General features: G+C 50.3%; 12 protein-coding genes across 12 annotated transcripts; 6 read left to right on the top strand and 6 right to left on the bottom strand.

Annotated features, from left to right (window-relative positions):
* Nucleotides 1-92: 92 nt before the first annotated feature.
* Nucleotides 93-2013, top strand: M430DRAFT_30811 (hypothetical protein; the record flags this gene model as incomplete). The annotated part of the gene is made up of 6 exons (XM_024865980.1): nt 93-165; nt 213-283; nt 347-509; nt 558-1021; nt 1094-1576; nt 1663-2013. 6 exons carry the CDS (start codon nt 93-95, stop codon nt 2011-2013), a joined length of 1605 nt encoding a protein of 534 aa, XP_024718113.1.
* A 193-nt stretch (nt 2014-2206) lies between these two features.
* On the top strand, nt 2207-3798 carry M430DRAFT_127595 (hypothetical protein). Its single transcript, XM_024862030.1, has 2 exons — nt 2207-3630; nt 3705-3798. Exons 1-2 carry the CDS (start codon nt 2323-2325, stop codon nt 3783-3785), a joined length of 1389 nt encoding a protein of 462 aa, XP_024718112.1. The 5' UTR covers nt 2207-2322; the 3' UTR covers nt 3786-3798.
* Nucleotides 3799-3823: 25 nt separating this feature from the next.
* On the bottom strand, nt 3824-7213 carry M430DRAFT_37069 (hypothetical protein). Its single transcript, XM_024867045.1, has one exon. It carries the CDS (start codon nt 7137-7139, stop codon nt 4068-4070), a length of 3072 nt encoding a protein of 1023 aa, XP_024718111.1. The 5' UTR covers nt 7140-7213; the 3' UTR covers nt 3824-4067.
* Nucleotides 7214-7524: 311 nt separating this feature from the next.
* Nucleotides 7525-8572, top strand: M430DRAFT_30808 (hypothetical protein; the record flags this gene model as incomplete). The annotated part of the gene is made up of 4 exons (XM_024865979.1): nt 7525-7591; nt 7656-7675; nt 7725-7843; nt 7906-8572. 4 exons carry the CDS (start codon nt 7525-7527, stop codon nt 8570-8572), a joined length of 873 nt encoding a protein of 290 aa, XP_024718110.1.
* A 2491-nt stretch (nt 8573-11063) lies between these two features.
* Nucleotides 11064-13969, bottom strand: M430DRAFT_53483 (hypothetical protein; the record flags this gene model as incomplete). Its single annotated transcript, XM_024868383.1, has 3 exons — nt 11064-11111; nt 11642-13526; nt 13872-13969. 3 exons carry the CDS (start codon nt 13967-13969, stop codon nt 11064-11066), a joined length of 2031 nt encoding a protein of 676 aa, XP_024718109.1.
* A 161-nt stretch (nt 13970-14130) lies between these two features.
* M430DRAFT_61298 (hypothetical protein) lies at nt 14131-15497 on the top strand. The gene is made up of 2 exons (XM_024868914.1): nt 14131-14338; nt 14390-15497. Exons 1-2 carry the CDS (start codon nt 14301-14303, stop codon nt 15096-15098), a joined length of 747 nt encoding a protein of 248 aa, XP_024718108.1. The 5' UTR covers nt 14131-14300; the 3' UTR covers nt 15099-15497.
* On the bottom strand, nt 15329-16167 carry M430DRAFT_37066 (hypothetical protein). The gene is made up of 2 exons (XM_024867044.1): nt 15896-16167; nt 15329-15802 (listed from the first exon to the last, which is right to left on the bottom strand). The coding sequence occupies exons 1-2, from the start codon at nt 16001-16003 to the stop codon at nt 15443-15445; spliced, it is 468 nt and encodes a 155-aa protein (XP_024718107.1). The 5' UTR covers nt 16004-16167; the 3' UTR covers nt 15329-15442.
* Nucleotides 16168-16487: 320 nt separating this feature from the next.
* Nucleotides 16488-18326, bottom strand: M430DRAFT_53465 (hypothetical protein; the record flags this gene model as incomplete). The annotated part of the gene is made up of 3 exons (XM_024868381.1): nt 16488-16528; nt 16902-17726; nt 17825-18326. 3 exons carry the CDS (start codon nt 18324-18326, stop codon nt 16488-16490), a joined length of 1368 nt encoding a protein of 455 aa, XP_024718106.1.
* Nucleotides 18327-19152: 826 nt separating this feature from the next.
* M430DRAFT_180626 (hypothetical protein) lies at nt 19153-20664 on the bottom strand. The gene is made up of 2 exons (XM_024863787.1): nt 20318-20664; nt 19153-19993 (listed from the first exon to the last, which is right to left on the bottom strand). Exons 1-2 carry the CDS (start codon nt 20406-20408, stop codon nt 19422-19424), a joined length of 663 nt encoding a protein of 220 aa, XP_024718105.1. The 5' UTR covers nt 20409-20664; the 3' UTR covers nt 19153-19421.
* Nucleotides 20665-20941: 277 nt separating this feature from the next.
* On the top strand, nt 20942-22319 carry M430DRAFT_22258 (glycosyltransferase family 31 protein; the record flags this gene model as incomplete). The annotated part of the gene is made up of 2 exons (XM_024864668.1): nt 20942-21922; nt 21984-22319. 2 exons carry the CDS (start codon nt 20942-20944, stop codon nt 22317-22319), a joined length of 1317 nt encoding a protein of 438 aa, XP_024718104.1.
* Nucleotides 22320-22602: 283 nt separating this feature from the next.
* On the bottom strand, nt 22603-23850 carry M430DRAFT_108280 (hypothetical protein; the record flags this gene model as incomplete). The annotated part of the gene is made up of 1 exon (XM_024861200.1): nt 22603-23850. The coding sequence occupies one exon, from the start codon at nt 23848-23850 to the stop codon at nt 22603-22605; it is 1248 nt and encodes a 415-aa protein (XP_024718103.1).
* A 198-nt stretch (nt 23851-24048) lies between these two features.
* On the top strand, nt 24049-24831 carry M430DRAFT_146266 (hypothetical protein; the record flags this gene model as incomplete). Its single annotated transcript, XM_024862999.1, has 1 exon — nt 24049-24831. Exon 1 carries the CDS (start codon nt 24064-24066, stop codon nt 24829-24831), a length of 768 nt encoding a protein of 255 aa, XP_024718102.1. The 5' UTR covers nt 24049-24063.
* Nucleotides 24832-25311: the final 480 nt, after the last annotated feature.

Genomic DNA, 25311 nt, shown 5'->3' with positions numbered 1-25311 from the left:
TATTCCGCGCTAAAATTCTTGCAACCGAACGACCAGCAACGTCGAGCAATGACCAATTCCTCACCAAACAATGTCCATGAAGCATCACAACTATGTTTGCCACGGCTCGTGAAGCTGCAAGGAATAATGCCGGTGATATTGACACCATAACACTACCATCTCAACGTGCGTCTGTCCGCTGTTCACTTTAAAGCAGATGCTAATAGCCGCAGTCCTGCCTGAGAAGTACTCGTTCTCACAGCTCCATAGCGAACTTGCCAGTGATGAGACCTTGAGCAAGGCTGTGAGTTTGACTTTAAAATGAACCCCATCGCATTATCCACATCATGCTGATGTCTGGTTTAAGGGAGTGCTGGAGAATTTTCTCGTCCTGCGAAGCTGCCTCGAGCACCCGTCCAGGCTAGATCGAGAAGCGGACGACGAGAATATCATTGATATCATCGCATCATGGATATCAAAAATGATCCTTCCCGATGGGAGTATTATTGCTCGCGATGATATTCCCTCTGGTACACCGTCCGCCTCCAAGTGATTAACTTCAAGCTAATCATTCACAGACTCACAAAGTGCCCTCGAGCAGGCTCTCGAAGTCACGCAACGCCTGGGTCTCCAGGGCCTAAAATGTCTACAAGTCCTCTTATCCTTCCACTCGCCCCCTTCGCCCACCTCCGGTATCAATGACCCTCAAATCCTCCTCTCAGCCATAACATTCACCTCCTCACGTGACACATGGACCAGCAGCTCTTCTCGATCCATCGCCACCAACATCCTCTCTGTTTATTCCCACCAAACAGAAGCCTCTGGATTTATCATCGATTTTCTCTTGCAATCGGTTGTCCGCCCTCTCTTCTCTAAATCCAAACCCGAGGCGGTCACGAGTACCGGCCGAAAAGCAATGCCCTCCTCCGCCCCACCAAAGAGGTACAACGTCTCAGATGCGTCAGACCCCGCCCAAAAGCCATGGAAATATACTTCTCCCTACTCGATTCCTGTATTTGAATGGGTGGTTGAGAGTTCTTCTGTATTTCCCCCGTTATTCCTTCCCATCGTTACCAACCTTTCTGAATATCTTCCTAATTAATTCCTTTGACAGGAAGCAATCATAAGCCAAAGCTGGAACCTCTTTATCCCACCCCTGTTAACCCTCCTTGATGACCCCAGCACGCCCATACGCTCACGCGGCCTATCCATACTCTCTTCCTTCCTCCCGAAATTCGGCAGGAAATTATTGGAGCAGACGGGATTGGGCGAAGTATTTGATGATGCAGTTATGCCAACTTTGATGTTTCTACCCAGTATCACGCCCGCTGACGAATCTGTCCAACTATTGGGGCCAGCGTATGAGGCTTTGTTTGTGCTTGGGGATGTGAGATGGGGAGTCAAGGAGACAGGGGAAAAGGGGCGGGAACAGGTGAACCAACAGGACCGGATGAAGTTCTACGACCGGGTAATGAGGAAAGGAATTTTGATGGGTTATATGTATGCCAATGAGCATCCAAGCATCGTGGAGCTGCTTATAGGTGAGATGGGGGTTTTGGTTGAGAAGATGGGGGTGAATGCCGTGAAGCATCTCAAGGTAACCAAGTCTCCCTGAACCGTTTATTTTCTACCCGTCCTTGCCCCGATTACTGGATTAATATGAATGATTAATTTCTACGATAGGATATCATACCCATTCTCTCAGCTCTCCTAACCGATCCTTTCGCATCCTCGCCAAAACAGCTACTCACCGTGGTCCGCACACTAAAGTCCGTCATTCTAGCCTGCTGGCCTCGAATATCTCAGCCCGCACATCGCCTTACCATCTTGAAATCATTGGTAGCATGTTGGAAGAACATTGAGGGATCTCAGGCGGGCACGGAGGATCTGCAAAGGGAATTGAAGGGTGTGGCACGATTGTTCGTTAAGACTGTCGAAGCTACGCAGGTCATCGGTACGGGTTGCGATATCCAAGGTGAAGTGGGCGCGTTGGTGGAAGCTGATTCTGGGCTTGGCGAATTGTTTGGTTTGTAGCATAGGTAGACATTATGACGACGCAAATAATAAATCTTAAATAAGGGTGTTGTTCTGTGTTCTTGAAGTGGTCAAGTCTGAAATGCCCCCCCTTTACGATGATTGGCGGTCTTAAATACCCGAAACTGGTAATAGGATTTGATATTAGAACACCCCCAGAACACCTCCATCCAGCGACAAACATCAACATCTCAACCTCGATCCCGCCCAGGGACTCTCAAACCACACTTCCATGTCCTGGACAGCATATTGCGTATATAAAAATTATATTGGAGTTTGCCACTGCACATCAGAGCCAGCGCTCTACAGATGAGCACCATGGCGGGACAAGGACAAGGACCAGGACAAGGCCTCCTAACCTCCTTCCTGGCCGCCATTCAAGCCTCCCTCTCCGTACTGCTGGTCATCTCATACGGGGCGCTATCCGCGCGGCTCCAAGTGCTCGACGCGGCGTCCGCCAAAGCCATCTCCAAGATCTGCGTCCGATTCTTCCTGCCCGCGCTGCTGCTCACCAAGATCGGGGCCGAACTGCACGCCGGCTCAGCGTCCCGCTATCTGGTCGTGCTGATCTGGGCTCTCGTCTGCCATCTCGTGTCCTTTCTCGTGGGCAGCCTTGCACATCTGGTGTTTGGAATGCCCGACTGGATTACCGTGGCGATCATGTTCAATAACACTACGTCGTACCCCCTGCTGTTGGTTCAGAGCTTGCACGCCACGGGTATCCTGAGCGTATTGGTGGAAGGGGACGGGACCACGCACGATGCTATCGAACGGGCCAAGAGTTACTTTCTAGTCTTCGCAACTGTGAGCTCCTGCTTGACATTCGCAGTGGGACCACGGTTGATCGATAGCGAGCATGCGCCTGATCGCAAGGAGAACCACGAGACTGACGATGCGGACGGGGATGATGAAGAAAGAAGAGAGGAAGACAGCAACGAGGCGACGGATCGAACCCATCTTCTCGGAGCTGATTCTACACAAGTCCAACAGCTCGTGGTATCGACCTCCTTCTTCCCCTCCCGGAGACACTCTTCGACTCCCAAGGCCGGACGCTACGACGATCGCCGGCTCTCCCTCCTCGTCATCAGTAAACGCCGCTGGTACGGCCTCAACGACCGCGTTCGCTGGTGGCTCCTTTTTCTCTACGATTTCCTCAACGCGCCGCTGCTCAGCGCCGTCCTAGGCGCCATCATCGGCCTCGTGCCGGCCCTGCACCGCGCCTTCTTCGCCGACACCGACGACGGCGGCATCTTCACCGCGTGGCTCACGGCCTCACTGTCCAACATCGGCAGCGTCTTCGTGCCGCTCCCCGTGGTCATCGCTGGTGTCTCGCTGTACCTCTCGACTCAGCAGCCCAGGTCCGAGGACGCCAAGTCCCGCACCTCCTGGCTGACCACCGGCTTCGCCCTGGTCGTCAGGTTCGTCCTGTGGCCCGTCGTGAGTATCGCTGTGATTTACCTCCTGGCTAGTAGGACGGCCTGGCTTGGAGATGACCCCATGTTATGGTTTGCCATGATGCTGATGCCGACTGGGCCGCCGGCTATGAAACTCGTCGCCATGGTAGAGGTCAGCGACGCGGATGAGGAGGACGAGCACAAGATCGCGAGACTGTTGACTGTGAGTCCCCTTTATTTCCCTTTCCTTGCATTTCATGGTTACAGGTAATGACGTTGACGTTGATGATGATGTAGATATCGTATATTATTTCGCCGGTTCTGGCATTTACGGTTGTAGGGAGTTTAAAAGCTAGCCAGGCTGCTATGGGGGCCTGATCACGGATGGATTAGGTCTTCAATCTGGATTTACAAAATTAATCCGGATATAATTTGTTCCTCTCTGGAAGTTGGGACTATGTATATGAATGACTAAATAGCAAAAATATGATATCGTACGCCATTATGAATCAAAGCCCACACTCCAACATCTCCAGTTTCTGGAGCAATGCACTTTTGTAAGAACTCCAACTCCAATAACTATCAGGGTATCTATCTGTCCATCGCCCCATTATCTATGCATCCAAGCCAAGAAATTAATTCCAGTTTGACATTCCCCGCCTAATCAATAGGCTGCTGCTTAAACAGGCTCTTCCCCATCAACCATTTCCTGTACGCCTTATACCTCTTCTTCGGCAGATCCTCATCCGTCACCGTCAAGGGGTTTTCTGCTACCGCCAAGAAGTCCGTATATTCTGCTAGATCCTCCTCGGCCGCAGCGCTTATCGCATCCCCACTGAGCATCCCTCCGCCTTCCCGCCAGCTGCCATTGACATAGTCGAGATATTCGGAGTCGACCTCTGCGGGGAAGACCTCGGTGGACACCACCAAGGGCAGGTTCTGCGGATGCGAGATATATCGGGCATAATCCTCCTGTTCCTGCTCGGAGACGGACGGGTTTAGTGATTCGTGCACAACCTGTCTGAAGGTCCACTGGGCCGCCTTGGACTTATCCAGCTTCTTCGTCTCTTTATCTTTCTCCTTGTCATTCTCCGCGTTCTGTGCTGGCAGTTCCTTCATGATACCGTGCGTGGAATTTATAACATTATGTGCAGTCTCATGGATTGGCTGCAACCATCGCTGAATACTAGTCCGCTTTGTTGTAGCCGTCGTATTTGAATGAACCGATAACACGTCATCCTCGATTGCCATTTCTGGATGGGGTTGCTCTTGGTCTGAGGGTTCCAGAATTGTGACGCCTTTTCTGGTGGCTGGTTTCTTCTTCTTTTCAGGCACGTCTTGGTCCGACTCGGTGCGTACTTTGAAAGGCGAGAGATCGTATCGCCCTTCTTGCGTCGAGTGGACTGGTATGTAGCGGAGAGTAGAGTTCATTTTCCCAGGGTATGCGTAGACCTTCACCAGAGATGATACGGCCAGTGGTTTGTAGTATTCTAACCAATAATCATCGAAAAATCCCAATGGCTTGTTAGCAATCAGACCGCGAGGAGCGGAATATTTTGGTAGTTTCCTGGGCTCGAGAAACTCGGGCGTGTACCAATTGATGTAAGAGCGGCGACGTTTGGAAGTCCAGGCTCTGGGATCTGCGTGATGCAGATAATAATCTGTTGACAGGTCCCAGAGCATCGGCCCACCCTGCGTCCAGATATAATTCCCCAGAAACAAGTTATAGGCTTCTTGTCTTTGACCATCAAGGAAAGAGTTATTATAGTAACGTTTGAAGGATTCGACCATGTCGCGTGAATGCGACGTCCATTGGTTGATCTTGCGGTACGTTTCCATGGTGTTGACAAGCTGGGAGCCCCCATATTGGACTGCTATCGTGTCACCGTGGTCGTGATACATATGTGTGAACATATTTACGGCATCCGTATCATAGGAGATGGACGTGTCACCTATAATTCCAAGGGCGTGGAGTTGGTGGCCCAATGCGCGTTTCCCGATCACGAATTGGGCAGCATTGGTTCGGTCGAGGCAGTCTATACAGTTTGTTCGGGCAATGCCATTTTGTACTGAAGACGGGGTTGTATGGCCGTCGCCGCTCTGGAAAAATCCTGTAGTTGTGACAACCTCCTCGGCGATACTCTCAAGAGTGCCTATCACATCTTGATCACGCGACTTTGCGGCACGAGACATGTCCCATGCCTTGTGAATGATTTTCTTGTCGGCAGGAAGGAACTGATTGAGATAATTGATCGCATTTGTGAATTCTTGCAATAGTTTTGATTCTCGCGGCGTTCGTTCTCGAGCTTTTACCAAGTTGAGTACATAAATGGGTCCACCATAGCGCTCAAAGAGATTATCGAAATGGAGGGCAGCGGCACTGTAGAATGGGTCCACCAGGTTGAGTTCAATTGGTGGCTTTGGTGTGACGCCAGTGTTATCCTGGGTCCAGTATAAAGGGATACTACCTCGATGTTGGACGTATGAAGTATAGTTTGGACTAGCAAAGAGCTTTGGTCCTGGAGCATGGAATGATGTTGTGAGAACTTCAGAGACTATTTGTTCGGTCTCCACGTCGTTGGCGACATAGCCCAAATCGTTTGCTCCTCGTTTCAAGAATCTAGCACCGGCAAAATACCTTGATCGCCTCGCTATTACTGTGATGTATACAGTGCGTCCATATACCGAAATAGCAGCTTGATCAATATAACCATGAATGATAGGCAAACACCAATCATAAGTATTATTGAGAGCAGACTTTGCGGGTTGTAGCAAGTAGCTATTCCAAACGAACATCGAGTTGTAGTCGTGAGGATGAGGGTACAGGATACCTTGGGCGATGAATTCTCGCTCGGTACAAATGTTGTGTTGTAACGTTCTCGTAATATCGTATGAATAGCTGAAATAGAACGATCTCGTCAAGTCCAAATTATGGAGAATGCTTAAGAACCTTGCTTCTTCAGGGTTGCTTTTGGCGTCTGGCTTGAATCTCGAATTCGCCCCTGTGGTCAAAGGAACCAGCTCTGTTCCGTCAGCTTGGTACACGAAATGGCCTCCAATCATAGCCACTTGACTTCTCTTCGTGATCAGGAGCATATAGTATGCCCCAGTGAAACGTATGAACCCTAACAGCCCCCAGGTGCTGCAACGTAATTTCATTCCTCCGGTGCTCTTATTGCCATCGTCAATTGCGTTCAGCAATTGACTCATCTCCTTCTTCGTATACACAATTTCATCCTCCGCAATGTTCAAACTGCCTATTTCAGCTGTCCTATCAATCTTCAAGATGCGGAACCGTCGATCCATCACATCAGCCCCAACGATGTAATATCTCGTCGCCGTCTCGTACAGCGAGAATTTGTGCATCTTACACACTCCCTGGTCGCCAACCTTCTCGTATTCGGCCCCGGTATTTCTTTTCGTATCTGAAGTCGGACTGGTGCTTCGCTGGAAAGGCTGAGGGACAGAAGCCTCCTCTTCATCGTGGTCCGCGGCTGATGCTGGGTGCTTTGAGACATCGGGAGGGGCTGATTCTTTAAGACTGGGAAACTTGGGGGCATCTGGTGAATCATTTCTAGAAATATTGAAGTCTGCACTTAGGGGAGAAGTCATGGCAGACGTTGAGCGCGAGGCGTTGTCGGTCGAGTATCCCGCGATACTAGGATCGGCAGGAACTGAGTTCCGAGGACTGGGAGAGCGCCCTCGGGAGGGGCCATCTTGTTGCTCTGCCATGGCGACCAGTTCCAACGTTACCGGGCTCTCATTGCCGTCGCTGGTGAAGCTGTTGATCGAGCTCCGAGGTGTTGATATCGCCGGATTAAGGTTGGCAATCAACACGTGAGGCTCTTCAGTGATATCAGGGTGCACTTATCTATATGCGGTCTAGTGCCAGACCCCGGATTTTGCACATCTGCTTATGTCATCTTTGTATCATCAGCATGTGATTGCTATTTATTTCCACGTGAAGATCCGATCGAAACTTCACACTTGCCGCCCTCCTCTGGGCTTTCTTTTCTTCCCTTTTTCCGTGCCTCTGAATGAAACTTTATATCTTGAAAATTATATCTTCAAAAATATGCCCCTTTTTTGCTCTCTCTAATGCCTCTGTAACATCGCCATGTCTGATGACAGTCATCAGACACAGAGCGCCCGCGTCCACGAGGACAAGGATATCATAATCCAGAGTATGTGCCCGACTCCTGACATGTGATTGTTATGTGGTGGTGATTGCTTCTAACAACGCTGCAGGTGTACTCCACGAGGAAGATGTATGCCTCCTCGCATGATTGGGAATCCTAGGACTGACATTTGGAGAAGCTATATAAAATCCTGGGGACGTCCAGGTCCGCTTCCGCCGCAGAACTACGAAGATGTTACCTCGAAAGATCCAAAATCTGCCATCCAGATAGGCCGCCTTTTCATCCTCTATCCACTACGTAGGCCTCCCCTCCTCCATTCTGTCTAGATAATACCACGCATATCTAACAGGTTCCTCCAGTGCATTTCAGAGACTAGGCTTCGCATTTGATATCCTGAAATCCCCTTCTGCGCGACGAACCTATGACCGCGCCTCGAAACCAACCACCTCCCAGCTCCCCGATAAAACCACTTTCCTGGGCGGCGAGCACACCTTCCGCAGTGCGGTCGAGGCTATATTACATGAATTTATGACTGGGGATTTTGTTATTGTGCGGAGATGGCTGGACAGCTTACATGTGCGGTACCCGAATCTGGTCTCCAAGGAGGTGGTCATAAATGTAGAACGATCTTTCATACGGATCCGGGAGTTGGTCCTAACGACGAGAACGTACGCTTTGTTGATTTATGTCGAGCTGGGAAGAATTCATAGGGTTCAAAAGCGGCTGATGGGCCTAGGATATTTGGATGTCGTAGGGAGAGCCCGGTTGACGATCCATCTGGTGAGAGTTACGCTCGCGATGCCGATGCGTGTTGATCGTGCTTTGAAGCAAAGAGAGGAGAAAGCCTGGAGGGCGAAGGTAGCAGGGCTCCAGGCTCGGGGTATCACGCCTACTGAAAGGATTGGGAGAGCCGGAATCCTCAATGATCGCGTCAGCAAGGTGCTGGAATTCATTGTCGGTGCCGCCGGCAAAGACGAGGGGGCTGATGAAGCCTGGAGTCAAAACCTCGGCGCAAAAGTCTCGTGACATGGAATTGGGTTGAAATCTCTGGGTTTTTGGTTTTGGGTTTAGCGGCATTGGAAGATTGGCGTTCTTGGTTTGGGGATAGAACTGTACGAGATCTGCTTTGTATCACGAGTCACGCTTTCAGTTTCAAATACCTTTTTCCCTCACTTCAAGGTTGTGAAGTTAGTATCTCATACACAACCTAAAGCTCCTCAGATCCCACATACAGCGTTCCCGAGGACAAACGATATAACACTATGTAATAAGGCCTTGAGTGTGGCCTCGAACCTCGTACACAGTCACACTCAATGTAGGCAATCAATCCTCTTGCAGCTTCGATTTTGCTCTCTAATTGAAGTATTATCACCCTGTATAAAAAAGCCCATATATGGATAGCGATTCTTCTTAAGAATATCAACACGTATATCATTTTTTTTCTTCTGTCAACTTCTAAACTCAACGTTCAACTAAGCACATGCCATCCATCCATCTATCTCATCTCCCCCCCCCCTCCTCCACCCTTCCCCCCCAAAAATATCAATACCTATTTATGACGCTCCAACCACTCTCGCATCCCCATCCTTTGTCTCTCACCCACACTCAAACCCGAATATCTATCCCTCACCACACCTCTCACGTCCAAGTTTTCGCGAGTTCGCGGCGGAAGCTCTCTGCTCCCAGAAGCCGACTTTGGTAACGGGGGCCCTGAGCTACGCGGGTAGACGACGTTGCCGGCCAAGTAGTTGAGGTAGACACCGCGGTTTCATGGACCGCCGCTGTCTGGGTGACATGGGTCTAGGTTTTTTGAGCGGGGATTGGCGTTTCTGCCGGGCATGTTGTTTGGGTTTGGGGGGATCGCTGGTAGGATGTTTTGATAAATATGAGTGTTGGCTAGGTATGGTGGAAGGGTTGGAGAGGTGGGTACTGGGTAGTTTGTTTGTCTGTTGGTTGGTGTTGGAAATTGTGTTGTACAAAAAAAGGACTTGGGGATCCTGGAGATAGAGGCATGGAAGTTTATATAGATGTGGTGGGAGCTATGAGTCATTAGAGAGACGTTTTGTGAGAAGTTATTCAATTATATAGAACAGTAGTTATTGTTTCCAGGACTAAGAGTAAGAGTAATCTGAAAGGATATTTTTCTGGATTCCCAACTCCTGCTCTCGGACGTAGGGTGAAGTAAGTCATTGTCTTCGCAGTTCGTTTTGAGAAGCATAGTATAGGTACTCTACGATACCTACCTACCTATGTCCTGCTATCGTATAACATAAGGTATAGTACAATAAGAGATATAATACTAGTAGGAAAGGACAAACAGCTTCAGTACCTATAAATCCGATGCATGACTTAAGTTAACCCAAGTCTGTCAGCGATTCGATACTCCTTGAGTCCGAAACCAACCCCGAATTATATCACACACAGTGTCAAACCTCGAAAGTGAAAAGATGTGTTTTCTTAAACCAACGTTTATTCATTCATTCATATAAGCAAAAAAACTACTACTACCTGCTCCACCTTACATTCTCTCTCCACCCATCCCATCCCATTAAAAGTAACGGTCCGAACCATAAATATCATTCAACCAACGCTCAACTCTCGGTCTCGTCACTGCATCGTTATATGTATATATCGGCTGTCCCCGATAAGCACCATATTGTCTCTGTCCACGTCTCAAGTTCGCCGCCGTGAGCGGCCGCACGTTGGAGCGATCAGGGACGATGTATAGCGGTCCTTGTTGGAATCTGCCGCCGCTTTGTGGATAGGGGCCCGGGAGGGGTGGGAGGGGTCGGTTGTTGAACGGGAGGGGTGGGAGGGGTTTGTTGTTGAAGTTTGACATTTTTTTTTCTTTTGAGGTAGGTATTTTTTTACTGTCTCTTGGTGAGTAGATGATAGGGCGATGATATCTGTGGGCTTGGGCTTTGTATTGGTTAAATAGGTATTTCAAGTCTGGTATTAGATGTTGGGCTGGGCCTGGTTCGTTATGAAGTAAAGGAGTAGTGAGAAAGAAGGATAGGAGAAAGAAGTCGTCGATAGCATCTATATATACCTTACCTTACCTATCTCATACTCAGATACGCAACTTCGACAACCCAACTATGATTCCCCTCCTCCTAAATAACCATGAATGTTCCAAAATACGCGTGAATGCATGCAAATTTAAACTCAGAAATTCCACTCCATGAGCCACCTAAACAACAAATTGCCTACCATCTGTGTGAATGATCTCACTCGTGTGCGAGTCATTGCTAGAACTTCCGTTACGTTCTGTATTACCTTACCTGACTTTTGTGAGATTGAGAAAAGGGTTTCGAAAGGTGAACGCTTGAAGAGTTAGAAGAAGTCCTTTGGATTTCCGAGAAATCATGGATATATCTCCTGACAACAATTACGGGGAGGGTGAGTGAGTGCCACATATACATATGTGCAAGACGTAGTGGTCGTCTAGACAGAATCTGCATCTTCGTCATGATAACAAAAGGAGAAGAACGGTTTAGAAAAATAAACAGTGTGGCTATTAGATGTAGATACGTCTTTCTTTCGACTTCGAGAGTTCAAATGCTAACTAAAAGGTTTTGGATAGCTGCGAATACTTGAAGCGCGGGTTTCGCTCAATACTGTATCTGCAGGAGACTACCTAGATATAGATACGGAAAAGGGCCCTTGATCACTGGATTTGCTAGGGCTGAGTAGGCATGTTCTTTATTGAGGAATCTCTATCAACAAATGATATATATATACGGCTTCTGAACCGACCCAAACTCCATGCCATGATCCTCTATAATGCATTAATTTACAGCATAAACTTATAAGTTATACATATGATACATCCCAGCTTTTTCAAGGGGTAGCGGCTTCGTGTTGCTGGACCTTCTCCCAAAGGGGACCTGCATTAACCACCTTCATTGGTATCTCTCCATCTGGGGTTACCGGGACGCCCGCATCAGAGGCAGGCGAGTCCTCCATCTCGTGAGCATCTTCCAAGCCTTCACTCGTATCCGTCATTATCACCTCGGAAGCTCCGAGAATTTCGCTCACATCGCTACTGCTCTCCTGACCCGCCACGTCCAGCCTCTTGGTTTGCTCCCTCAAGACCTTCAATCTCTGCTGCCTCCTCCTCTCCCTACTCGCCTGATCCCAGTTGACATGAGCGAGGCACTCGTCAATCTTCTTCTCCACTAATTCCTTAATATGGAACGCCAATTGCTGGCTGTAGAATACACCCGTGAATCGATAGCTCAGCCACAGATACAATGTAATGGCTTTATGAAGTGCTTCCGTCTCCTTAAGATATTGGGCACTTCCTTTGCTATACTCGGTTGGGTTTATATCCAAAAGTTCTAACTTCAGAGTCGTGAGCTCGAGAATGTGGCCTGATGATTGGTCTGCGACGCATTTTGCGAGTTCTACCAACACAGCTGGAAGGCCGGGATCGCGGAGATTAACTGGAGCGGCCATGAAAATCATCTTATCGCTGATACTGAGCCGAAAAGGTTGGATAAGATCGGCAATGTCAACTTGCTCTCTTAGACGACAAAGATGGAAGCGTGAACTGACAGAGGAAATTTCGTGAAGACGGAGAAGGATATAGGAGAATGGCGTTGTCGAGGGGAAGTAAGAAGCAAAACGTGTGAGGACGCTGGCCGGTGGAAAGATACCGGCGGTCTTGAGGGGCTCGACTTCAGTTTCCATGGCCGAACGGACGATAGGAAGGTCGAACTTCTCAAGAGTTGTCACATAGCCGATGCTTTCACTGGGTCGTGATGTGCGAAGCTGAAGAGGTGCTTTGGTATCTGCGGGCTCGCCATCGGTGAGGTCGTTGGGTCCTTTTTCAACGGCATCCCGAACTGTCCTATATCTTCCTGCCCTACCAGCTATCTGTTTGATATCTGAGATTTGCATCTGTTTGAATGCAGAGCCATCGTGTTTCGAAGTCGCTTCGAAAATGACACGCTTGATGCTCAAATTCAACCCCATTCCGATAGCATCACTCGCCACGAGAAAATCGTAATCATTATCAGGATCATTGAAGAGATTGGCCTGCTGAGCCCGAGTTTCAGGTGGCAGTGACCCATAAACAACAGCACAGCGTCTTCCAGTCGCCTGTTCAATATCCCTCTTCATGGCATGAATTTGGACCCGAGAAAACAGGATGATGGCGTCGCCCTTCCGAAGTTGTCTTAGATCGCCATTGAGACTGTTCGGCATAGCCTTCAAAGGGCTGAGCCGCTTGTATGTGTGAATCTCAAGCTTGTCTCCCATTGCCGCACAAAGTTCCTTAATCAGAGGTATTGTGCGAAGCTCACCACAGAGATGGACTTCTTTTGCCATCACACCGAGAAGCGCTTGCGTCCAAGCCCAGCCACGATCTATATCGCCCATCATTTGAATTTCATCAATAACCGCTACATCGACCCTGGTGTTTAGGGGAACCATTTCAACTGTGCAACTGCTCATCGTTGCGTTCAATCCTTCGGGAAAGCGGCGCTCCTCGCCAGTCACCAATGCACAAGGCTTGCCCTTCGCGTTCATCCTCGTATAGACTTCGTGGGCCAATAGCCGTAGAGGTCCAGCATAGATCCCACTCTCTGCGGCCTCGAGCCTTTGTAGGGCGTTATAGGTTTTCCCAGAATTGGTCGGGCCAACATGCAAATGTATCTTCCGCTGCATCATCCTCGTAGCTGGGTACCACTCGATAGGATATCTCAGATCTGCCAATCTTTTCTGATTCGCATCGTCTTGAGCCGAAAAATTCTCCCCTACCACCAGATTGATAAAGGCATACTTCATCTCCGCAGCAAGGCCGCCAACATCAGAATGGATGAAGGCATGGCGGAGTTTGTAGAAAAGAGGATTCTTCTCCTTATCCGTAATATCCTTCTCATTGGCAAGTATTACACAGTTCGCAATCATCTCTTTGAACCTGGCCCCCTTGAGCTTCAGGTGGTGCGGGTCATTTATACCCCAGGCATGACAAGACCTTCTGGCGTCGTCATCCCATCTCGACAAGCTTCTCATCAACTGCGAATATTGTTCCATTAACAGTTTCTCGAAGAGGCTATATTTCGGGAGCTTCTTCTCGAGGATGTTTTTGTAGCCGACTGCGCGCGCGACTGGAGTGACCGATATCTTTGAGTACCTGCGAGGCTCCCTTACTTTGCCGTATGTCTGCTTCGCGGCATCGTCCTGGCTTGGTCCATCATTAAAATCCTGGCAGTATTATCATCAGTACATATTCAGCCATAGGGGTTGTGTTGGACTCACACTTAGGAATTTTGAGCCCCGTGTTGGCTGCCTCCAAGGTTTTGCTGTCCCACTGAAGGACCTGCACCCATCGTGGCTGCGGACAGCGGGAGCCAGCCATTCCGAGATCCTGAATGTACAGAGAGCACATCGGCCGGCTCTCCTCGTAGCTATGGGCATCACAACGATCGAGAGAGAAAGGAATATGGGAGAGGCTGTAGATGAATCCCACGAAGGGCCTTGGGAGGAAAATTTATGGACGCCTGAGGCATCAATGCATTAGTTCCCGCAAGGCTGCTGGTGGGATCATCGTCCGAGGTACAGCACCTTCGGACTACAACTCTGGTTTGACGGCCTTACATCTAGGACTCTGGACTCTGCAACCAAGTTACATCTACAGCCCATGCTCAAGATACTGGGCATTGGAGGACCGAGTATCAGAGCAACTGCTACACCACCCGCAGGTCGGAAGAACCCACCGTACGCCAGAGGAACCTAGAGATCCGCAACAATGGCCTCTTCATCCACACCACCAACACCACTCTTTTAGTATGACGTTCCCTCCCATTCCCGTCCCAGAGCCTCACTGACAACCGCCAGCTCTTGCATTGCGCATAACACCACCATCCTCAGCGAGCACACATCCTCCGCCTCCTCTCAAAGCTCGTCACTCGCCTCTCTCGTCCTCCCCAAGATCACCCATACGACGCCCCAGAAGCTAACCTACACGCACAATAACAACTATATCCACTACATCGCCTCGGCGCCCTCCGAGTACCCCCCAGCGCACGCCTCCGCCGGCGGCCTCACCTATCTCGTAATCGCGGACTCATCGGTGGGACGACGCATCCCCTTCGGCTTCCTCGTCGAGATCCGAAAGCGCTTCTTGGAGAACTTCCCCGTCGAGAGCAATGACTTCGCAAGTATGGAGAGTTATGGGGCGGGGAGTTTCAATTCGGAGTTGAAAAAGCTGATGGTGGAGTATGGCACGACGCAGGGCGGCAAGCAGGACGCGATTGCGAATGCGCAGGGAGAGATTGATAATGTGAGGGGCATTATGAGCCAGAATATTGAGAGCTTGCTTGAGAGGGGCGAGAGGATCGATCTTCTGGTCGATAAGACGGATCGGCTTGGGGGCAGCGCACACGAGTTCCGCATAAGGAGCAGGGGGCTGAGGAGGCGGATGTGGTGGAAGAACGTTCGAATCATGGCCCTTCTGACGGTGGTGGTCATCTTCTTGATCTACTTGTTTGTCGGGTTCGGATGTGGGCTGCCGGGGTGGAGCAGATGTGTCAGTCATGGGAAGTAAGGTACAGCCGGTGAGATATTGGCGAAGATATGTAGGATATGGGTTTCAGGGAACAGGAAACAAAGTTTATACCACCGGAGTTAGTAATTCAATCGGAGGCGATGTATTTATAGCACATCTCTTGTACACAGGCCATAGCCTTCAACCCAGAATTTTATTATATGTACCTCCGCTCATTGACGGCGTATTTCAACAACTCATAGTATCATGACGGGCAATGCATCTCCTATCCAAGGATGCTGCCATCCCCAGAAGAAGGGAAAAAAGACTCCAAGCGCCATAATGTACACTCTCCCCATTCATACTTCACCCCCCTTCTCTCCTTCCAGCAGCACTCCCCAAACTCACAACCGGCTCCAACCCTCCCTCCTCACATCATCATTAAACACATACCCAGCGGCCACCGGACTCGTCCACCCATCATCGCCCACGCCATTCGGAGATTTCTTCAAGCGATCCGTGAAGAACACGGGGTGTCTGACCGATGCATCTAGCAGCACCCCCACTTTTCGATCGTGCAGGATCTGCAGCGGTCGGAGGGGCAGAGAGGGCGGCATTGCTTCGATTTGCGACCGAGGAGGAGGGTTAGGAGAGGAGGGGAAGGATGATGATGATGATGATGATGATGATGGGGTGGCGGACGAGAATGAGTGGCTGGGTTGCTGGTTTAAGGGAGAGGCGAATGGGGACGCGGCTGGTTGTAGCTGAGGATGGGATTGTTAGCAGGCAGGCAGGCAGGCTTTTTTATTGATGGGGAAGTTTAAGTGAAAAGACGAGGAAAGAAAATGAGGACATACATGAGGTCTATTAGGTTGCAGAGAAGAAATCATAGCGTTCTCCCTTTCGGCTTCCTGCTCGTGTGGGCTGTTGGAGTAGAAGATTTGCGAGATGGAATGGCGCAGCATAACGGTTCGAGGAACTCTCAATTAAATTGATACAGTCCTTTCGCAGCTGATGGGTTCTATGATTCGTGGCTCTTGATGATGAGAAGAGGAGTTGACGTTTCTTTTTTTCTTTTTTTTGTTCCTTTTGTGCGGAAATAGGTGGATGGATGGATGGAGAGTCGTTGAGCAAGAGGGGAATAATGGGATGTTTTCTCCGTGTGGGGTAGCTTCTTCCCCCCCGGAGGTAAAGCTTGGCCTCGGCACGGCGGAAGACGGGGCGCGTAGTTATTCCCTGCTATTTCCGGATGCATCTGAGCAGCCATTTGAGCCAGGCATCCACCGTGTAGGTGGTCAGGCAGCCACAGACTTATATAAGGTAACGACAAAGGAGGTTGGGGGGAAGAAAGAAAGAGAGGAAGGGGACAGATCCTGAGTACATATTTATTGACGAGAAGAACAACGTTGTTGCTTTATCTCGTTTCATCTTTCTGCGATGATGCGTCTGTTAGAGAACCCAGTTAACATTTATAGATCTCCGCTCCTCGTCTTGAAGATGCGGGCTTGCGGCATGACAGCCATCTGGTTTGACACTTAGCCAACTACCTTCGACCAGTCTCTCAATGGCGGTGTGCGGAATGGCGATTGATAAATTAAGATATAAGATTAATGGGTTCATCTATGCTGTGTTTCCATGTCCATCCATACAGTATAAAAAGGACAAGAGCCTCCACACTGCACCCGCAATAATCCCATCCATTCATCCATATATGAGTGGTATCTCTCATTCCCTCATATTATGCATCTCATCCGAGCAAAAATGTGAGCCTCGCGCGCTGAAATCGCTCATCAAATACTTTGCCGCTAGGGGGCCGAAAAACCGATTACGATAGTTGGATGGGGTAATTCTTCCGGATCTTGCCGCCGAATTTGAACATTAAGGCTGGCACTGGGATTAGCCCGAGAGCAATAAAGCCAAGAACGCTATTTCCCCATCCTAAGCCCAGTTTCGAATACATGGACGGTGCGGCCAGGGGGAGGAGGGCGCCGAAGAGAGAGCGGCTCGCGGTCAGCGCGGCGAGAGCCGAGGCTGCGAAGTCTGGGAAGCTGTCGATGAGATAGGTCTGGATGGGCATGAAGATGCCGATCATGCCGAATCCGAACGGCATCAATCCTAGGATTGGCACGATCCAGTGGACGTGATACTCGGCGGCCCAGCCGTACCAGAAGAAGGTGATGGGGATGAACATGGCGAAGATGACACAGGCGGGTAATCGCATCTCGGGCTCGAAGACACCGTTATTAGCCTTGGTCATTCGGATAACGGTTGCATCTGATATCTTGGCAACGGTGGCTAAGCCTAAGAAGAAACCGAGACCGACGCCGATATATGCCAGACCGCAGATTTCAGGGTGCCAGCCGTAGGATCCTTGGAACACACCTGTGATGGTGGTGAACAGAAGATAAAGAAGGCCGTACACTACACTCATATACAGGGCCAATAGAAAGACGATGGGGGAGCGGAAAAGCATCTTGAGGGGCCGGAGCAAGCCACTTCGGAGGATGGTCACCTTGCTCTGCTCACCACCGGCTGTATCGTAGGCAGATATGAGCTCTGGGCGGTTCAGACTGGCGCGGAGGGCTTCTGTCTTCCGCCGGATTAACACGCGTGGGTTAGTTTCACGGTTGAGCATCTCGACGCCAGCTGTTGTCAGTGTCGCTGCGATCAGGAGGACCCAGAATACCCCTGGACAAGTCAGAAACATTCCTAGATGGGGAGCTGTTGCGCTGGCAAGATATTCTAAACAAGCTCAAGATCTGGGAGAGTTTTCAGAAAAGACTTACATCGCCACCCAGCTCGTTCAGCAATAAATCCACCGCATATTGGGCCAATGACTGGGCCGAGGAGGGGTCCAGCACCATAGATGGCTGTCGCCATCCCACGTTGCTCACGACGAAACAGATCTGCAATGACGCCTCCTCCAATGGTCAAACAACCAGAGCCTCCAATTCCCGCAAAGAAACGGAACACGATAAGAGCACTGATGTTGGGAGCAAGAGCACAACCGATTTGCCAAACGCAGAAGAGCGCGTTAGCAACGAAGAGTACTGGCCGGCGGCCATAGATCTCCGACAGAGGCGACAAGAACAGCGGACCGACCACGTAGCCAAGAACGAAGATACTGACTGTCAGAGCGCTGATGGTTGTGTTGGTGTTGTGAAGGTCCACATCCATGAACGAGACTCCAGGTGCGAACATCGAGGATGCAAGCGGACTTATGAGGGTGATGGAGGAAATGAGTCCAAGGAGGAGCCATTTGCGGCGACTGGGGAAATTAAGCGGCATATCGGGATCGTCTTGTCCTTCCCAGCCTACGACACCTGCGTCGAGGTCGGTGACTGGTACTAGCTCTGGATTGAGCATCTCCTTTTTGGATCGGGAGGTCAGTCTCGTTGCGATGCGGGAGAGTCTGCTCGACGTGGTTCCATGAGTGGGCACTCGTTCAATTTCATACTCGGCGGATTTCAGAGGGTCGGATTGGACATGTTGCGCCTGGGCATATCAGTTACCGTATTGGAGGCAAACGCGAAGGGAGAGGGGGAGACTCACGTGGTCTGGATCTGCAAGGTGGCCCTCGATATTTCCCCCTTGCTTCTCCGCCATATCGACGTCAGAACTATATCTTGAGGATGGCGCACCGGTTGTCGTCTTTTCCAATAACTCGCCTCCACCCTCGAAGTCATCCTTGGGTGCCATGACGAGCAACTCAAGGCCGTAGCGGTCTAAGAGGCCGACTTCTGTGATGGAATGGCGGGGGTATGGTGAAGTGAATTCGATAATAGAAGAAAATGGACCTAGTTGGACTCGTAGGTAGAGAAAGGAATGTAAGTGCTGATCAGTATCAGTCAAGTACTGCAGAGCCGCATAGCAGGGTCAAATATTGCAGGAGGGGCAAAAGAAGGGGCGCTTATTCGCAGAAGAAAGAAAGAAAGCGGTGGCAGAGAAGAGAACGAAGGTGTTTCCCCTGTGTTCTTCTTGAAGAAGAAGAGGCAGAAGTGAACAGAAGAGAAAAGAGAACGAAACGTCAAAGAGACAAAGAACGACAAAAGGAGGAGATTATTTATTTGGGCATCGTATCGGCAAAACGACAATACGACAATACGATTGTCCGATGCTACGTTATGGAACCCGGATGTCGCGAACCCTTATGCAGCCACCCGGCCCATGTGATTGGCTCCGAACCTCTCTGGTGCATGCACAAGCTTTTATGCAAACCTGTCATTTCCTCGCTTCCCGACCCTTGCATTAACCTTAATTCGAGGCGCCTCATTCTCCACCAATCAGTAATAGCCGTGTATGAACAAGCCTTTTGACTCGGGAACATCGCTAAATCAACTAGAGAAAGGGTCCAATGTTACATATCCGACAGATTATCCATTCTCACAACTCATAGATCGACCGCGCAGGCTTCCATGCCTTGGCCTGAGTCTGCGGCATTTCTTGCAGGGCCTCCACCAGTTGCTTGCCCTCCGGCCCGTCTTGGGGATGTTCTTCTATGAGATGAGCATCGGCGGCTGAACCCTTCTTGCGTCTGTGGAGAAAGTATCCCGCACCGAGACCTGCAGTGAGGGCGACGACTCCAACACCAAGCCCAACGCCCAGTCCTGTTTTGGCTGCGGTACTCAATCCTCCCTTAGCCGATGGACTTGAAGAGGGTGATGCCGAAGGTGTTTGGCTACCGGAGGTTGGAGTTACTGAAGTGCTTGAGGGTGGAGGCATTGAACTGGTACCGGAGGCCGTAGAGGTTTGAACGGCCGTCGTGCTTGAAGATGCCGGAGACGCGACTGCGTTGCTGGTGATGTTGATGTATTGACTCTCAAAGAGATTCGTGGTTCCGGTTTGAAACACGCCGAAGAAGAAAGTTTCTCCTGCACTCAGATTGAATTGTGGGTTTCCACCCGTTCCGCTAAGGTTGACGGTCCATATGAACGAGGTGGTATTCACGAGTCCCACTGGAAAACTGTCAGCTTGCTCTAATTTTACGAGTAACTCCCGCTGAACACATACGAGAATTTGGAAGGTATTGGAATGGCAGTGGTCCATCTTGCCAGAGGACCAGGGTCACAGTCTCCCAGATCGTTTCCCACTGTACATTGATGGTACTTCCAATTGGGAACGAGCCATCAACGTTTGCATGGTTGAAATCTTGAGGAGTTGGGAATATAAACTGATTAGTTGTTGCGCCAGTGACGGCAGCAACTAAGAGCGCGATGAAAAGAGCGAGCAGGAACATAAGGAAATTCTCAATAGAGCTTTAGTCGTGATCTCACACATACTTTTGAGAGAACAAGAAGGGCGGGTGCGGAAAGACGGATTCATCAAGGAAATACTTCGGGCTGCTTTGGTCCAACAGTGCTGCATTATCATGAGTTGTTGGATATTTGTTGGTGGCGGTTTTATACCAAATATACCAAATCCGAAACTATAGGGGGGGTTGTCGCCTGGCTGCGATCCCGGATCGGTCCGCAGCCCCTGACCCAAATTCCCCAAAGTTCACGATGGAACGGGCTAACAACTTCTAAAAAGCTCGCTGTCATCGGTCTTCCTGTAGGTCAGTACTTGAAACTGGGCGCGACGATAGATAGTCGAGACAGTCCATTTCAAAACGTGGCTTTGTGTTGGTGAGTTTGCCGCCTCTCGTAACATTATCGTAACAGGGTTCTAAGCGCCGAAACGGAACGAACCAATCGACGCGGGGTCCCCGTACCGCTGATGGGCGCTTAGCCCCTCAAATATTGCAATCCTAAATTTCAACAGCGCTTAGCAAACGCCCTACACTCCTGAGAAGGTGATGAAGGTTAAGTGTCGACTATTCCAGCTCTAAAGATGTTCGTCAAACCCTTCTCCCGACTCTATCTTCACTTCTCACTTCTCGGTTGATGATATCTACCTACCTACCTATGTTCAGACTACAGATTCGCCCGAGTAGCCGCTCCTCAAGCCTTCGCTTTCTTGTCGTGGCGTTAGTGCTGCTCGCTATCGTCCATTTGTACCTCTCACTACCAGTAGAGGCTAAATATCGGTCAAAATGGAGCTGGAACTCGGGGAACGATGACGATGTATGCGGTGCGTTCTCAGGACTTGAGCGCGTAGTAATTACAGTCAAAACCGGAGCCACCGAAGCACCCGAAAAGCTTCCCACGCAACTGCGAACGTCCCTACGGTGCGCACCATACGTCTATGTCTTCTCAGACATGGAACAGAAGATTGGAGAAACACAAATCTACGATGCGCTGGACACAATTCCAGCTGAGGTCAAGGACGGAAACTCGGACTTCGACATCTATCGTAAACAGCAGGAACTACAAGATCCCGCTAAGATTGTTAGTATCTTGCGGGATTTCAAAGACCCACGAAGGCCCGAGGACTTGGCGGCATGGACGCTCGACAAATATAAGAATCTCCACATCGTTGAGAAGGCCTGGGCTCTCCAACCGGACATGGACTGGTACTTCCACATCGATGCTGATACCTATGTCATATGGTCAAGCCTATTAGCATGGATACAAAGGCTTGACCCATCTAAGGAATCCTTCCTAGGGTCCTTATCCTTCATCGTTGGAAAGCCTTTCGCCCATGGCGGAAGCGGGATGTTGCTTTCAAATGCAGCAACACGCAACTTCCTCAGTCATAACGGTACAGCTGCGCAATGGGATTCCAAAATGCACGAAAATTGCTGTGGCGACTGGGTTCTCGCTCAAGTTTTGCATGAATACGGTATAGAAGTGATGAATTCATGGCCTACCATCAATGGAGAAACACCAGACACGATACCCTTTGCTTCTGACCACTGGTGCCAACCGCTTGTGACTATGCACCACATAACTCCTGCTGATGCAGAGCGACTTGGGAACTTTGAACAACGAAGGCAAAACAAAAGCGTAGGTGCCGCCTAGAAGCTCTTTTACACCCAGAAGTTTACTAACATTCATGTGCTTGCAGGCACCGGTGCTATATTCAGAAATCTTCAAAGATCTTATCTTTGATACAATACCCGACTCCCTCGAGGATTGGGACAATAAGAGCGAAGATGAAGCAGTTTCTGGTATTGGTTCTGCGGAAGATTGCACCGAAGCGTGCGCGCACAATCCCGACTGCTTCCAATCGCTCTACACTGGTGACGGGTGCACCTTAGGAACGAAAAACTTTAGGTTCGGCGAAAAGCACAAGCCTGAAGATGGCAAGAGGTGGCAAAGTAGCTGGAATAGAACGAGAATTGCGGCATGGGCGTCGAAGCAAAAGCCTTGTGCTGGGGCCACGTTTCCTTTCCAGGATTGACTAACGAGCATCTATGATTGAGTTGGATATACGGCATGTAATAAAGGATGTAATGGAAGATACCATATAATGCTCTGGGATCTGGGAACGGTGGCGTACGAGTCATCTCTGTAGATATCAACATCAGGTACGGGAAGGTCTCTCGAGAGACTGTTGATGTTTGAATGATTGAGAAATGATGTGAATAGACGGGTGAGATGTGGGAAGCGTGTTCGAAGCGAAGTTGGCCAGTTTTCGTATGAGCTAGCTACCTAGGAAAAAAGGTCAGGTAATAAATGCAAAACTATTTAGCTTTCTTCTGCTTTCGAGACTTGGTCTCGGGTGCCTTTGTCGCGGGGGCGGGCTTCTTCTCGTCGTTCTGCTGGTTCTTGTCCTTGTTCGATTTCTGCTTCTTCTCCAGCTCTTCTTTTTCCTTCTTCTCTAGGGCTCGGCGGACGGCTTCCTCCCTCTCAACTCGTTCGATCAGCTTCTCGCTGCCCTCCCAGAGCTTCTTCGCCACGGCCTCGTCTTTCACATCGCTCCTTTCGAACCCTATCTCCTGACACTCCTTGATCAATTTTCCGCCGCTCCCTCGCCCCAAGCTACCTTCCATAGCCGCGTATAAGAAACTCTGTGCTCCGCCCTCCGCGCTCTTCAACAAGATCCAAACCGTCTGCCACAAAACCAAATATATCGATAGTCCCCAGAGCGTCCCACGCGTCAGCCACCGTCGCATCCCCGGCGTCCGCGAATATCCCGGGTTCACGAATATCACGCGCGCATTCATCGGCATCTCATCGGGTCTCTTATACGCGTCCAAATGTTTCTGAAACGCGTGTCCGAAGATCGTCAGTGCGAGTTTGCTCCTCGCGTATGCCTTCGCCGGCGTCCAATCCTTCTTCGTCATCGCGACGCTGCCGTCGTCGACCGGCGCGGAATTCACGTATGAGGAGCACGTCGCGAACACGATGCGCACGTCGCGATCCGGCGGCTGCGCGCGGATCGCAGGGCTCAGGATGCTGAGTAGGTGGAAGTTCGCTAGGTAGTTCACCATCCATGTCTCCTCGATTCCTTCTCTCGTGACGACCCTCGGTTTCCCAGGCGGGGTGAGCGTCGCCGCGCATAGGATAATCATGTCGAGTCGCCGGGGAGGAGCGTTATCGATCCATTTCGTAGCAAATTGTCGGATACTGTAGAGAGAAGATAGATCCACCTGCTCCGCGTATATCAACTCGTTTCCCGTCCGGTCGCGTAGGTCTTCGATAAAATCGACAATGAACATATCGGAGGGCGGTTGGTGGGTCAGGAGAACAATCTGCGCGCCTCGTTGCGCGAGTTCAAGGGCGACGGAAGCTCCGATTCCAGATGTGCCGCCGGTGATCATGATCACTTTCCCGTGCATCTGCCGCTCCGAGGTGTTCGGTCTGCCCGTCGAGTACCATTTTAAGAGGGCAATGGCGGACAGGATAGCCACGACTTTAATAAAGGTGAAGCCATTGGGAAGCCAGGTTATGTTCCCCTTAAAGGCTTCCTTGACAATGTATACAGGCATTGTCGTGAAAATTGGTTGTGTAGGGCCAGATCGTGGAGTTGTTGACACGAAGTAAGAGGTTGGAAAGGGGAGAGAGTTATTTCCAGCCACAGAAAGGCGGTAAAGAGCGGCAATACTTAAGCTTAAATTTAGGCCGGAGCTAAAGACAGCGACAACCGTCCGTGATCGCCACCCCAACTTCTTCAACACCACAAATATAAACGGTTCGGCGGTATGTCCGACGACGAGACCTACGAGGTCCCTCTCCAAGACCAGAGGATTTTTGGGGCTGGTATAAAGCGCAAGAGAGTCAAGTTCGTACCGTCGAGCTCCTCTTCCACCGCTGTAGCGCCGCCGAGCACCACCCCTGCGAAATCAGTGAGCGATTTCTACCTCAGTCTTGTCCTGCGAAAAGACGCAGTCTCCTCCGAAAAGAGCACAGCAGGCCCTGATACTCCCCATCCACCGCCAGCAGCACCCGCCAATGAACCAACAACTCCAACAAATGAGCCCTCCGAACCGCAACTCTGCGAGATCTGCAGCCTTCCTCTCTCCTCAAGCTCTCCCGCTGCAAGCTCAGACGCCACACTCCCTCAATCGGCGGTGGCGGCACAATCGACTCCCAAAGCGCGACCCCATGAGGCATCTCTCGCGCACCAAGTATGCCTCACGCACTCGCACCCGCCATCACACCTGGACCGCAACCGCAAGGGGCTCGCCTACCTCGCAGCCTACGGCTGGGATCCAGATTCGCGACTCGGGCTGGGCGCGTCAGGGCAAGGAATCCAATACCCGATCAAGACGAAGCCGAAAGATGATAAGCTGGGCATCGGGGTTGTGGTACCCCCGCCGGGAACAACGGAGAGGAGGGTGAAGAAGATGCAGAAGGTGGATGCGGGCAGAGCGAGGAAGATGTATGAGAAAGATAGGAGGGAGGGCCAGAGGCTGCGCGATTTGTTTTATAGGAATGAGGATGTGGAGAGGTATTTAGGGGGTGGTTGATGGCGTGGGGCGGGACATTGGAAAATATAACTATGGGCGGCATTGGGACGGATGGAAGCGATTCTTGGCTTGGGCTGGAAGTCGAAGTACAAGATGAAAAAGCCCTACATACGCTTGCCCGCACGTTGGGTACAGTTTAAATCGGTGCTATACCGCCCGTACAAAAGGGTTCCAGGGCAAGGCAGGAACCGTGGTCATTGTCAATATTGGACAAGTCTTGGCTATCAAGTGCTGAAAGCTAAGACTTACACTTCCTCAATAGCCTGGAGTTTCGGCTCCGTGAGCAGAACTCACACAATTGATCCTAAGAATACCATGAGTGGAGTGATTGGGACGCGCCCATCCTCAGCTGCCTTGCCTTTGGTAATACAGGGGAGTCGATGGCTAATTGCCCTATCGAGAGGTGGAAGCGTAATAGAGACTATATTGATTAAGAGTTAAAATCACTTCAATTAGCTCCGCAATAGCAATTTACGAAAT

This window comes from Amorphotheca resinae (genome assembly GCF_003019875.1).
Source record: "Amorphotheca resinae ATCC 22711 unplaced genomic scaffold M430scaffold_11, whole genome shotgun sequence".
Taxonomy (NCBI): domain Eukaryota; kingdom Fungi; phylum Ascomycota; class Leotiomycetes; order Helotiales; family Amorphothecaceae; genus Amorphotheca; species Amorphotheca resinae.
This window is presented reverse-complemented; position numbering and strand designations above follow the sequence as displayed.

Bases quoted from the DNA above. Each gene is read 5' to 3' on its own strand.
- M430DRAFT_127595 (XM_024862030.1), top strand. From the start codon at position 2,323: ATGAGCACCATGGCGGGACAAGGACAAGGACCAGGACAAGGCCTCCTA. The intron at 3,631-3,704 runs GTGAGTCCCCTT...ATGATGATGTAG, and splicing joins AGATCGCGAGACTGTTGACT to ATATCGTATATTATTTCGCC.
- M430DRAFT_37069 (XM_024867045.1), bottom strand. From the start codon at position 7,139: ATGGCAGAGCAACAAGATGGCCCCTCCCGAGGGCGCTCTCCCAGTCCT.
- M430DRAFT_61298 (XM_024868914.1), top strand. From the start codon at position 14,301: ATGGCCTCTTCATCCACACCACCAACACCACTCTTTTA. The intron at 14,339-14,389 runs GTATGACGTTCC...GACAACCGCCAG, and splicing joins CCACCAACACCACTCTTTTA to CTCTTGCATTGCGCATAACA.
- M430DRAFT_37066 (XM_024867044.1), bottom strand. From the start codon at position 16,003: ATGCTGCGCCATTCCATCTCGCAAATCTTCTACTCCAACAGCCCACAC. The intron at 15,803-15,895 runs GTATGTCCTCAT...TCCCATCCTCAG, and splicing joins TGCAACCTAATAGACCTCAT to CTACAACCAGCCGCGTCCCC.
- M430DRAFT_180626 (XM_024863787.1), bottom strand. From the start codon at position 20,408: ATGATAATGCAGCACTGTTGGACCAAAGCAGCCCGAAGTATTTCCTTG. The intron at 19,994-20,317 runs GTATGTGTGAGA...ACAGTTTTCCAG, and splicing joins CCCTTCTTGTTCTCTCAAAA to TGGGACTCGTGAATACCACC.